The following is a 13,835-nucleotide window of genomic DNA, read 5'->3' on the forward strand; positions in this document are numbered from 1 at the left end:
CTTTCTGTATATACTATTGTGTGATGAAGAAGTGGAAGCACCATTTTGCAAACTAATAGTTTATTAACAAAACAAGAAGCAAGCTTACTTCTGATGACAGACCGGAAACAAATAACATGCCATACAGTGCATCCTTCAAAACAGTGCTTACGTTTATACTATAAAACATATTTGAAGGAATACTAAAGGAATGCTTCGAAGCAAAGTATTAATGCAATTGAATCAAGCTTTTTATATAACATCAGTTTTATTTTGAGAGTGAGGAAAAAACCTTTTGTTTAATGAACACAATATTGCACAATGGAATATGCTTGAACAGAGAAGGCCTTGTGCACGAGGCATGCTACACAAATCTAAGGGTTTGATGGCAGGGTAGAAAATGCCTGTCAGCTTCATTAGTACAGCTTCATTAGTAGGGTGAAAACAGGGGAGAGGTTAACTGGCATGGTGAACTAGTAGAAGAACTGGACTCAGTAGTGGCAAGAATTTTTTTTGCTCATGTTAATACATGTTCGAAAACTTTTTTTTTTGCATCACTAACCAAAAACAAGACCAATTGTGATTCTTGATTCTTTCATGGGTACATTCACCAGTTTTGATTTAAATTCAAATGCAGAAACTGCTATGGTACAATCAAAACCAAATCTTAGACATGTTAAAGGGTACTGATATAAGTATACAGTTTAATGCTGCAATGCCTCCTCCTAAAGAACCTGATAAAATATTTACATTATGTTAATTTTTGAATACACCTATACAAAGAACAACCTTTGAAAGGCTAATCTTTGTTATGAAACCAAAACTTTAAATGTACAATCAAAATTGATTATGAATTTAAATAAGATTAAGCAGCACGGTAAAATAATGAATGAGTAGCTGGACTTAATTCTAATAATAGATAATTTCTTTCCAAAAGAGTTGTATTAGCCATTTCAGGATATCAAATTAAGATAGGATTCCCTTCAAAACTATCCAAATCAGTTTTCAACTCTTTGTAATGAACAAGTTTCTGATGTACTTATGGCTTAGGTCCATAATCTTCAACCAGCTGCTGAAAATGAAACCTGGGCAATATCTTCTCCGGGTTTAAAAGAAATGGCGGGATACTTTGTGTAAAAAAAAACAGTATATCAGGAATACTGAGAATAGCAGTACAAGTGTCAATTTAAGTTATGCTAAATTACATGTGTATGAATTTGCTATGTCTTCTCTATTGAAACCAAGGATTTAAAATCTAACTAAGTTGCATTTCAGCATCACACACATTGGAACAATTTTTTGAAATATGTCCTTCATTTGCAAATATCATACACCTCCACATCTCCATGCCATTTAGAGACAAATGGACCCAAACTACTTTAAAATGATCCTGTATTATGAATTCAGGTATGGATGCATGAATATAAATTTGGCAATTTTTAAATAAGTCCACCTTGTTGCCAAGATTTTTACTTGAGGGAAATTTTTTTTTAAAAAATCAACTTGGAAATGAATGAAATATTTAAAAAAATAATCTGAAACTTTAAATGTAGTTTAAGAGCAAGTTAGGAAACTGATGGGACCAGTCCAGTTAATGAAAATAACACAACCTAATGTATTCTAACCAATATTTCTATTAAGTATTACACAAACCACAGTTACAATATCCAACCAGGTAATGTCAGAATAAACATATATACACCAATAAAATTTTGATACCAACAACCTTGGGTACCTAAAAGCTATAAAGATTTGAAAAGTTTCCAAAAAATCCTGGCTGCAGCTTAGCATGTTGACCATAGAATTACTACTGATTCATTTCTACCCCACCCATCTCCATTGATAACTAAACCAATAAACAATAAGTGCAACTTTGCAAAGAATCCATTTTTCCCCCATATGCAAAAATAGTCTGAGGATTTAATTATGTTCACAGCAATAGTTTCATTTATGGATGTAGGGCAGCAATTGAGATTAAGAAAACAATGTTGAAAGAGAAAGAATTTCTTTAGATACTGGAAGTAAACATACAATTTAAACAGGGAACAGATGCTAGGAAATGTATCTAGGGACAGTTCTTTAAGGACATGAAAAATGTATGGATTTGTTAAATGTAAGCATTGCCTGACAAACCTAGATGAGTTTTGTTTGAGAACATTAATAACCCAAAAGCCAAGTGTCTGAACTTTTTATGGAATTCTAAAATGGAAATAATAAAATTGACATAATAAAAGAATTATGAATTACTGTACCTATCAGTTAAGATTTGTTGATTAGAAATAAAAGCCTGAAGATGTGTACATTCTTAAATTATGAAGTGAACTTCAGTATCTTTCATGAATCTGTAAATGGGTCTACAGATATTAATATGTTACTAAAATTGAGGAACATGTCTACATTTGCTAATGATAGAAATCAAGATAGAGCAGTTCTAAAAAAAAGCAAACAAGTTGTAAAGGAACATTAACAGATTGAGTGCAAAAACTGCAACTAATACAAGTTAATATTTTTATGATTTGCAGATGAGTTTAATTGTTTTTAAACTGAAAGAAAACAAAGTGCTGTGGAACAGTGGATTTTTGGGATTCAAATACAGAAATCACCAAAATGTAAGGGAGACCCATAATAGATCATTGGAAAAGGCTAGCAGAACACCAGCTTTGTTTCAAAAAGGGATAGATACAAGTGATTGGAAGTGGCATGAAAGATCTAGGTGGAACAAGTTCAGCATCACATTCATTTCTGGTTATTGCAGATATATTGGTCATGGGCAAAGAACTTGGGCCAAGGCTTCCATTCTTTTAAGTAGAGAAGGTTAAGTGATTTAATAGAGATATTTAAGAATTTTAAAAACTGGTTAGGGTATAGTGAAACATATTCTGTAGTGGGCATGTCCTGAACAGATGGGCACAGCTGCTTATCAGAAATAATCCTATGGAGGCCCTGTCAAATAGTTATTCACACAAAAGGAATTAGAAATCTGAAACTTTTTTCACGAATGGCCACTGAGGTTTCGGTAAGATAATCAAGGTTAGTTTTGTTTTTTGCAGTAAGACAATGGGCCAAATTTAATTTTTCTCAAAGTACCAAAATAATAGATTCAAGATGCAATAAGTGGTGTAACACAGGATTCAGAGTTGGACACACATACAACTTTTAGAATTGACTTAGATGAGAACACTTTGGATACAGTTTCTAAATATGATGACACAAAGAAATATAAATGAAAAAAATGAGTACAACAGAAGACCATGAAAGTGATATATAAATAGGTTATTAGAAGGGCAAATGGAGTACATTGTAGGAAAATGTGAAATTGACCATTTTTTAAAAATATGACCCAAATGGAGATTTCAGAGGCAAGATACAGAAGTGTCAGAGCAAAAGCTAATATTTATTGCTAGGAGTACACTTTACTCACATAGGCATTAGTGGGACCAAATCTAGAGTAATGTACAGTATTGATCTCCTTACTTAAAAATGTAAACATGTTGTGAACAAGTCAATGCAGTGGAAGCAGTTCAGAAAGGACTTAACTGGCTCATACCTGAAAGGGATGGGTTGCATTATAAGGAAAAGCTGGACAAACACACTTTTTATCCACCTTGCTTTAGAAGGATGAGAGGCAACTTGATGGAAGAATCTAGAACACAGGTGTGGGGGGGGGGGTCACTATTTAAAATTAAGGGAGGGGGTGATGTCTCCCATTTAAAACAAAGCAATTTTTTTTGCCCTAAGGTTGAGGTTTTGGAACTCTTTCCCCAAAAAGCAATAGAAGCAGAGATTTTGAGCCTTTTTAAGAGAGGTAGATAGGTTCTTGAAAAGCAAAAGGAGAAAGGTGACAGTGGGGGCTAGGTAGGTGGGAGTTAGTAACCCATCATCTTATGAAATTATAGCATAAGCTTGAGGGGCCAATGGCCTACTCCACCTCCCAATTTGTATGTTCCTATCCAAATCTGCAACTGAAATAGGTAAACCAAAAGCAGAATAATTTACTTTTCTGTATGCTTAATGTGACAAAATAAACTTACAATTTACAAACCCATTAAAAATTCAATTTTGGAGGCCAAGAATGACAAATGAATATGAAATAAACTAGCAAACCTGTGATGGAAACATGCATTGTTATGTGTAACCAATTATTAATTTCAAAACAGGAGTAAAATATGCATACATATAGCAGGTTTTACTAAAATCAGTTGATTTTTCAATCTATGGCAATAATACACCCCATCTGATACTTCTATTTGCAGGCACTAAGCTTTATAAAGTGATCTTTCACATCTTCCTCCTCAGTCAATAAGTTCCACATAAGTCACCACAGGACTTTTGAATTATTAATCCTTGGCTGAAATACAAATGAAATTTGTGAGTGAAGGAAGAACCGCACCTCACAAATTCCGTCCAACAGATAATGAGCTGCAGTTTAGTGAATCTTGTCTCAAAGGAAAGCTAATGTGTTACTACCAGTCAAGACTCATTCAAATTCAGGTCTTTTTATCACTGATCAGCAACCAAATCATATCTAAACTACATGCACTTACTATCGTTCTCATTTCCTTTGCTTCTTAATTGTGACAACCATAAGACCATCAGAATATTACGATATTTAACTGAGATTCTGGTGAATGTGGCTTTGTATGCATCATTGCATTAACAGGTTTCTCAAGAAGACTTTTATACACAGACCACAATATAAACAGACTTCTAATTTATTAAATTAGAAAGATAAAGTAACTGAAATTTATGTCCTGAAAACAAAGCTACTCTATCATGCAACAAATTGTGAATAATTTTCATAACAAGATACAGCTTAATAAGACTTTTTTTTTAAATTTTTTTTTTTAACAGATTTAAGAACCCATTCCTTCAATGACGTTTTCTTATAAATAGGCTGATATTACCTATATATTGTGTAGAAATGTCTGTGTGATGGGTTTCTCGATGTAGGTTTCAAAACTATACACGGTGCATATGAACTTGTAATACTGCATTTCTGATCACTGAAACTACTTTGTAAAACTTCAGTGGATACTATAGTTTTGAAATTATGTTGTCAAACCATATATCTGCCTAAACATAGCCGTAATGCAAAGTGTTAATTTAGCCCCAAATTACCACATTTTCCTATACAAAGATAGTTGCTGCAAATGCATGATGGTAAAATAATGGGTAAAGAATACAGTACTTTGCTGATGCAGAGTAATGGAGGATAAAATGCTAATGTTCAAACTGAAGCAATTCTTTTCATGAAGCCCTCAGTGTGCTCTTCATTCACAAATAGATGCTTGTGGTGTCAATACTCTTCTGGTTCCTGAGGCAGTTCTTCAGCCTGTACTTGACCGTCATCTGGCCCTGCAATTCCCTCCTGCAGTTCAAAAATAAATATACATATCTATCACTGAATACAGTATTTAAATTTTACCCCCAAGTAAGTAGTAAAATTCTACATACATCAGTGGCATATAGGACGTCCATGAGTTGCTGAACAAGGTCAATATTCTCCTGTCCATGTTCTTGGCATATGAGTTCAATTTCTCTCAGTTTCCCAAAGTAGAAGTCCCTCTCCTTTTCAACTCCTTCAAGTGCGAGTTTTAATGAACTCACCTGTTCACAGTTGAAAAAATAAATCAATTGAAGCAACATTGATCAAAACAAAAACAGAAGCACAATTTTTTTCGACTTGCAGAAACTTTTTTGATCAAAATTTTGGAATTTCAGTGCTAGAATGTATTCAGAAGAGAAAAAACTTCTATTCTTTTTCTCCTCTGAATACATTCTGATAATCTGATTAAAGGAAGTTGCATTCTGTTAATTACCTACAGGATACACAGAAAAAAGTGAAACGTCTCGTCATCACAAAAGTTTCAACACAGCAGCTAGTCAATTAAATTCATACTAGATCTAGTTTAAGAGCAATCTAACTAGTTTCAGTTCACTTCATTTTTCTCCATAGACATTTGAAATACAAAACCAACACAATGTATTTTGGCCTTGAAAACACCAGGATTAGTTGGTTACACATTGTAGTGCATCACAATCCACTCCAAGCTCACCATACTTCCAATTTAACCCAGATTTTTTTAAAATTTAGAGATGCAGCATGGCAACAGGACCTTCTGGCTGAACAAACCCATGCCACCAAATTAAACCCATATGACCAGTTAACCAACTAACCCATACATCTTTGGAATGTGGGAGAAAATCAAGAGCACCCAGAGGAAACTCACGCATTCACGGAAGGAACACACACACACTCCTTGCAGACAGCAGAGAAATTGAACCCAAGTAGCTGGCACTGAAATAGCATTAAGCTAGCTGCTATGGAAGTACTGGGGAAGAACATTATGATAGAGTTAACATTATGGTACACAACAAGACATTGTTATATTTTATTTTCTAATGAGAAAGTGTTCTGCATGACAGTATTTTGGATACTGTGAATCACCTCAGAATTGCACAGTATAAATCATCTTCAGTCGTGCTTCTACACTGTCACTGTGATTATGAATTGAAAATAAAAAATAAAAAATTGATCACAAATTTTGAAAGATTACCCAGTACAGAGGTGTGACTGACATCTATCTGGTCAATTATGCTACACTTTATGCATGCAGACCTGAGATTAAGGCCAAGCCTCAAATAAATGGATGCAATGCTGATATTCCCAATCACTCTCCAGCTAAATTTAGATCGCCACCAATGGGGGCTAAAGAATAACAATAATGTAACTGGACATCTTAAACTACTGTGGGTTAGGGAACAACCTCCTGACATCTGTCCAGATCAATTGAATGTTATTATGACCATCTCAACATGGATTTGAGTGTAATTAGATGATCAGTGGCCTGGCTAAGATACCAAGGTTTTCCTCCATAAATGTCTGGAATGTGAAAAAAAAATTCAGACACTGGTATGCCTTCCAGCTGTTAAACATAAAACAGTAACTCAGTGGGCTCGTCCTTTTTTGGATAATACCTAAATCAAAGGTTCCCAACCTTTTTTATGCCATGGACCAATATCATTAAGCAAGGGGTCTGTGGACCACAGAATGGGAACCCCTGATCTAAATTATGTCCGGATCTTATTTTTCAAATAAAAATCAACAAAGCCAATTCTGAAGGGAAAGAATTTAGCAAAAGTTCTCAACATTTTATTCAAGTTTATTGATAAATGTGTTGTTTGAAAGTCCTATGTCAATACTAATAAGGAACAAAATACAAATGAGTCAAATATAACTTTACTTGCTTATAGCTTATATTAAGATTTCATCATGTGAGTGAATATCTATTTTATTTTAATTATAAATAATATGGGAAATACAGCAATACATTAGTCTATCTTACCTCTTTACAGGTATTACAAAATACTTTCAAAGATCCAAATTGGATCTAGTGATAAAAATTAATGCTGTTAAACTTAAAGAAATAGGTAATGAATAATTTAAGATATCAATCTTTATTTTTTAGTACATTTATCAATGTGACATGGTATTGAATGTCCCAATTTAAGCATCAACTATAGTATGTGCACAAAGAATTGTGCCATAACCTGATTTCTATTATAAATAAAAACAATTCTGCTTCTGAATAAAGAAGGATCGTGGTGGGGTGTCAGCAAATGATGAAAGTGATGTTCAATCCCAAACTTGCTCATGTGGTGACAAACTTAATGATCCATCAATAGCAGGGGCAAAGTCTCCAGTGATTAAAAAAAAGGTTACCTGAAAATAATCCAGGAGATAGAGGGGTAAAAGTAGATATATTTGATGATTATACTTAGTGATATGTTCATCTGGATTTCACTTCAACTGCACCTCTGATTATGTTTATCATTTGTGAATATATTTTAATTACTGGAAAATTTAGACTCACTACCACGTACCTGCTCATTCAATTGTGCAATATGTGATTCTGCATCACTAACACTTTTTGTTCCTGGTGCCTTTCTAGCTTGAGCTGAAGTTGGCCTAGTTGGTGTTGACACTGATTTAGGAGATGGAGTGCTTTTTGGAGCAGCAGCACCTATCATTAGGGCAGAAAGTGAACCACATGAACAACTTGAATTACTGTAAATTCTGATACATATCACACTTTCATGCAGGGTTGTATGATCACAAAAATTTGCATTACAAAACAACTATTTCAATGCTTTACTGACTTCACAGTAAACTTAAATTTTTTTGAGCAGAGTTCCTTAATTTTACGATTTGTACAATCAAGATCATCTGGGATAATCCTTGCAGATTTTAACATCCCATGGATGATCATTCCCCAATCCCCACATTATTCCCTGGGTAACAAATTTAAAGTTAAAACCTTGCATGGAAGGTGTTCCAATACCACCTAGTCACATGAGAAGGCATTCAAAGTTTACAGTTACAATAATGGAAAATATTTAATAGAATTTAGTGGGAAATGTTCAATAGAATTTAGCTATAATAATAAATACAAAAAATTAGTATTTCTGAATCAACATTATTCCTTCAATGAAGTACTATTTAAAATGTTTGTAGTCAGTGTGGATAGGGGGTGGTGAAAGGGATAATTTCCAACACAACTCTTTGTGTCCAAGAACTAAATTAATCAAATTTTCTCAATTGTCAAAGACTAAGCTTGGGGAAAAATAATTTTCATGACCTGCCCAGAGTGTTTAATTAAGTATTAATTTCATATGAGCAGATGACATTTAATGGTAAATGGAATTTAATAAATGCACTTCCCTTGAAGTCATATTTTAATAGACAATGTGGGATCAGTAAATTCTTAGGCTACATATTCCTTTCAAATAATTCCACACTATAAAACCTTTCATTCAAATCATACTGACATAGATCACAAATCTATACAATTTTTTAAAGTATCATGTAAAATTGACATTGTTAAAAACTATGGGGAAGCAAACTGAGGCCAACGATTAAAAGAGAAAGGGAAAATGTGATAAAGAAATCAAACATTCAATTGATTTAAGGGCAAGTTAAAAAAAAGTTAGAAATTTATCATTCCTATTCTACAATAAAATGCATAAAAGTAACTCTCAGAAAACAAGATTTAGCACAATTCTATCAAACTGTAAATTGTTTTTTTTTATAAAAGAGTATGAGTGCTGATCCATATCCTATCAACAAATGAACTAATTTGAATCTGGAAAACAATTTTTGCCACAATATTCCTCTTGTTTATTTTTGAAGTCCATTTCAATTACCAATTTTCTGCATTCAAAACTCATAACCCTCATGAAATACACCTCAAGATTTGCAGGCAATATTGTAAGACAATAAGCAAATTGAGAATCATGCTTCTTGCCATTCTAGTTAAAGAAATACTATAAGATTTTGTCATGCACTAATTATTCACATCAACTTATCACAAATATTGATCTTTCACATTCAAAGAATTTCTTATATCTGCAGTATGGGATATTCTATAGCTAATTTCAACATTGAAAAATTGTTATAGTCTTGATGCAATGCCACTAAGAATCTAACAAGCATAGCAGTAAAGCTAATTAATGGCAAGTCAATGAATATTCTAATGTCAGTTGATCCAAAGTATTAATTGTTTTACTTCTAAACTGATAAAAGGAATGGAAAAAAAAGAACAAAACAAAAAAACAAAAACAAGAGCACTGAACAGTCTGCGTCAGTCTTCACTGTAGAAGACACGAGCAGCATCTCAGAAGTTCAAGCATCAGGGGCAGAAGCGAGTAAAGTTGCTATTATTAGGGAGAAGGTGCTTGAGAAACTGAAAAGTCTGAAGGTAGATAGGTCACCTGGACCAGATGGTCTACACCCCAGGGATTTGAAGGAGGTGGCTGAAGACACTGTGCAGGCATTATTAATGATCTTTCAAGAAACAATGGATTCTCGCATGGTTCCGGTGAACTGGAAAATTGCAAAGTCACTCTACTATTCAAGAATGGAGAGAGGCAGTAAAGAGGAAATCATAGACCGTTTAGGCTGACCTCAGTAGCTGAGAAGATGTTGGAGTCAATTGTTAAGGATGTTACTTTTGGGTACTGGGAGGCACATAATAAACACAAGAACATAAGAAATAGGAGCAGGAGTAGGCCATCCAGCCCATCGAGCTTACCCGGCCACTCAATAAGATCATGACTGATCTGTCCGTAAACTCAGCTCCATCTACCTGCCCTTTCCCCGTAACCCTTAATTCCCCTATGTAAAAATCTATCTACCTGTATCTTAAATATATTTAGAGAAGAAGACTCAACTGCCTCCCTGGGCAGAGAATTCCAGATTCACTACTGTCTGGGAAAAAACAGCTTCTCCTCATCTCCATCCTAAATCTTCTCCCTTGAATCTTGAGGCAATGTCCCCTAGTTCTAGTCTCACCTACCAATGGAAACAACTTTGCTACTTCTATCTTATCTATCCCTTTCAAAATTTTGTATGTTTCTATAAGATCCCCTCTCATTGTACTGAATTCCAGAGAGTATAGTCCCAGACGACTCAAACGCTCCTCATAGGTTAACCCCATCATCCCTGGAATCAACCTGGTGAACCTCCTCTGCACTGCCTCCAAAGCCAGTATATCCTTCAAGTATGGAGACCAGAACTGCACACAGTACTCTAGGTGCGGCCTCACCAGTACCCTGTATAATTGCAGCATGACCTCCCTGCTCTTGAATTCAATCCCTCTAGCAATGAACGCCAACATTCCATTTGCCTTCTTAATAACCTGTTGTACCTGCAAGGCAACTTTTTGCAATTCATGAACAAGCACTCCCAAGTCCCTCTGCACAACAGCATGCTGCAATCTTTCACAATTTAAATAATAATCTGCTCTTCTATTATTCCTTCCAAAGTGGATGATCTCACATTTACCAACATTGTATTCCATCTGCCAGACCTTGGCCCACTCACTTAACTTATCTATATCCCCCTGCAGACTCTCCACATCCTCTGTACAATTTGCTTTTACACTCAGTTTAGTGTCATCAGCAAATTTTGCTTCGCTACATTTAGTCCCCTCTTGCAAATCATCAATGTAAATGATAAACAGCTGCGGGCCCAGCACCAGTCCCAGCAGCACCCCACTCACCACTGACTGCCAACCAGAGAAACATCCATTTATACCAAATCTCTGCCTTCTATTGGTTAACCAATCCACTTCCTCCAACTCCATGCATCTGTATCTTATTTATAAATCTCTTATGCGGCACCTTATCGAATGCCTTCTGGAAATCCAAGTGTACGACATCCAAGTATACACTTAAAATAAGTCAAACATTCACTTCAGGGGGACGAGAACAAAAAAAAACATGAAAAAAATGTTCAGGCTTTATAAGGCAATGGTAAGGTCTCACTTGGAGTATTGTGACCAGTTATGAGTTGCTTATCTAAGAAAGGATTCAAAGGAGGTTCACGAAAATTATTCCGGTATTGATAGAGTTTTCATATGAAGAGTGTTTGATGCTATGGGCCTGTACTCACTAGAATTCAGAAGAATGAGGGATTTCATTGAAACCTATCGAATGTTGAAAGGTCTCGATAGAGTGAATGTGAAGAGGATGTTTCCTATGTTGGGGGAGTTTAAGACTACAGGACATAGCCTCAGAATAGAGGGATGCCCATTATGAACGGAGATGAGGAGGAATTTCTTGAGGCAGGGAGTGGAGAATCTGTGGAATTCGTTGCCTCAGGCAGCTGTGGAGGGCAAGTCATTGGGTACATTTATGACAATGGTTGATAGATTCTTGATTAGTCAGGGCATGAGGAGATACAGGGAGAAGACGGTAGATTTGGGCTGAGAGAAATGGATCAGCCATTATGAAATGGTGGAACAGCCTCGATGGGCCAAATGGCATAATTCTCCTCTTATATCTTATGGTCTAAACAATCAACCTCTTAGGTGGTTACGGCACAGATGATTGTTTCAATCCTGATGTTGAATAGCAAGAAAAGCCAAAAGCGGAATATCAGAGACTTCAATTCTCCTGAAACTTTGAAATGCGGCTCACAATCAAAAAGATTTTACACGCTTGTCTAACAATGAAGAGGATATCAAGAAAATTGATGGAATGGTACTGGTGGTATTATTAACTTTTGCTAAGAATCAAACAAGTTACATCAGTTTTAAGAATACTGAATTACAGGTAATTTGATTCATCCAGATGTTAAGAAACTGAAGAATAAAGGAACATGCTTGTGACAGCAGAAAGACAGAGATTGCATCCAGTACATCTGTGGAAATAGATTCATTGTTTGAGGATGATATAACAGAGTTATCACAAGGTTGATGAACTGGAGGTACCAATTATGAAGACTTGGGACATAACCGAAGAAAACAAATACGATTGCAAACAAAAAGGCTCCAAATTTTAAAAAAACAGAGAAGTTAAATGATAAATTAACTGTCTGAAAGGCAAAATATGCAGAGTTGACAGAATATCAGCAAGTCTAGAAATGACAGAACACAAACAAAATAATACTATTACCTGCACTTGGTGAACTTGCTGCTTTCTTTGGCAAATTAAAAATTTGTTCACCAGGGTTGGGTGGAGGAATAGCATCTTGACCTTGTCGAGCGAGTACTGGATCATACTCTTTACCATCATAGTTTGCATCAAAGAACTTCTTGAACCACTGGATAAATTCCAAGTTGTCCTGAAAGCGACCTTTAACCAATCGCTCTACTGGAATAACCTGACAAAAAAAAATAAATGAACAATTTTATTCAATGACACAAGAACTAAGTGAACTGATTCAGAAATGGGCGAAGTCATAGTTCCTGACAACACACCTCCAGAGGATATTCAAGATTAGAATAATGTAATTATACAATAAAGAAAACACCATCACTTCACAAATGGGACAGTAGAACATAAGCTTGTATTAAGCATTTTTTTCCTAACTAGTTTACTTTAAAAATTAAAGCAATTTATCTAGGGAGATGCCACATGGAACTCCTACACAATGGGATTATCAAGCCTGATAAATTTATTGTTCCTCATGCATACGGCAGAACAGTATAGGCCTGTCACTCCACAATGTTGTGCCAATCATTTCACCCTAATCTAACATCAATCTAACTCTTCATAACCCTCTATGTTCCTTTCACCTGTATGCTCTTTAATGTCCCTTAATGCAGTTGCCTTTACCATCATTTCTGGCAGTGTGTTTCATGCATCTACCACTCTGTGTGTTTTTTAAAAATCTACCTCTGACATCTCCCCTATACCTTACTCCAATAACCTTAAAAGTACGTCCCCGTCATTTCTGCCCTGTGGAAAAATTGTCTCTGGATGTCCACTCTATTTTGACTTTTATCATCTTGTATACCTCTATCAAGATACCTCTCACCCTTCTTCGTGCCAAAGAAATAATCCTCAAAAGACATGCTCTCTAATTCAGGCAGCATCCTGGTAAACCTCTTCTGCACGCTCACTAAAACTTCTGCATTGCTCCTATAATGAGGCGACCAGAACTGAACACAATATTCCAAGTGTGGTCTAACCAGGGTTCCATAGAGCTGCAACAAGACAGCACCTCACGGCTCTTGAACTCAATTCCCCAACTCAGGAAGGACAACACACCAATGCCTTCTTAACCATCCCAAAAACTTGGCCGCAACTTTGAGGGATCTATGGATATGGACTCCAAGGTCACTCTGTTCTTCCACACTGGAAAGAAATTATCTGACTTCTGCCTTCAAATTCAACCTTCCAAAGTGAATCACTCCACAATTTTCCAGACTGAACTCCATCTGCCTCCTCTCAGCCTAGCTCTGCATCATATCTATGACAACCTTCTACACTATCCACAACGCCACCAATTTTTGTGCCATCTGCAAACTTACTAACCTACCTTTCCAGTTCTCATTCAATTAATTTATAAA

The 13,835-nt window shown here is 35.5% G+C and overlaps 1 protein-coding gene across 3 annotated transcripts in view; it reads right to left on the bottom strand.

Annotated features, from left to right (window-relative positions):
* Positions 1-228: 228 nt before the first annotated feature.
* mapre2 (microtubule-associated protein, RP/EB family, member 2) overlaps positions 229-13,835 on the bottom strand; it is a 70,180-nt gene continuing 56,573 nt past the window's right edge. For all 3 annotated transcript variants that reach the window (XM_072255272.1, XM_072255261.1, XM_072255253.1), the window contains exons 4-7: positions 12,436-12,643; positions 7,864-8,003; positions 5,434-5,586; positions 229-5,347 (exon numbers count right to left, since the gene is read on the bottom strand). In XM_072255272.1, the coding sequence (XP_072111373.1) occupies positions 5,276-5,347; positions 5,434-5,586; positions 7,864-8,003; positions 12,436-12,643 (573 nt within the window). In that variant the 3' untranslated portion in view covers positions 229-5,275. The remainder of the gene's footprint in view (positions 5,348-5,433; positions 5,587-7,863; positions 8,004-12,435; positions 12,644-13,835) is intronic.

The sequence above is a fragment of the Mobula birostris genome, chromosome 1 (genome assembly GCF_030028105.1).
Source record: "Mobula birostris isolate sMobBir1 chromosome 1, sMobBir1.hap1, whole genome shotgun sequence".
Lineage (NCBI taxonomy): Eukaryota > Metazoa > Chordata > Chondrichthyes > Myliobatiformes > Myliobatidae > Mobula > Mobula birostris.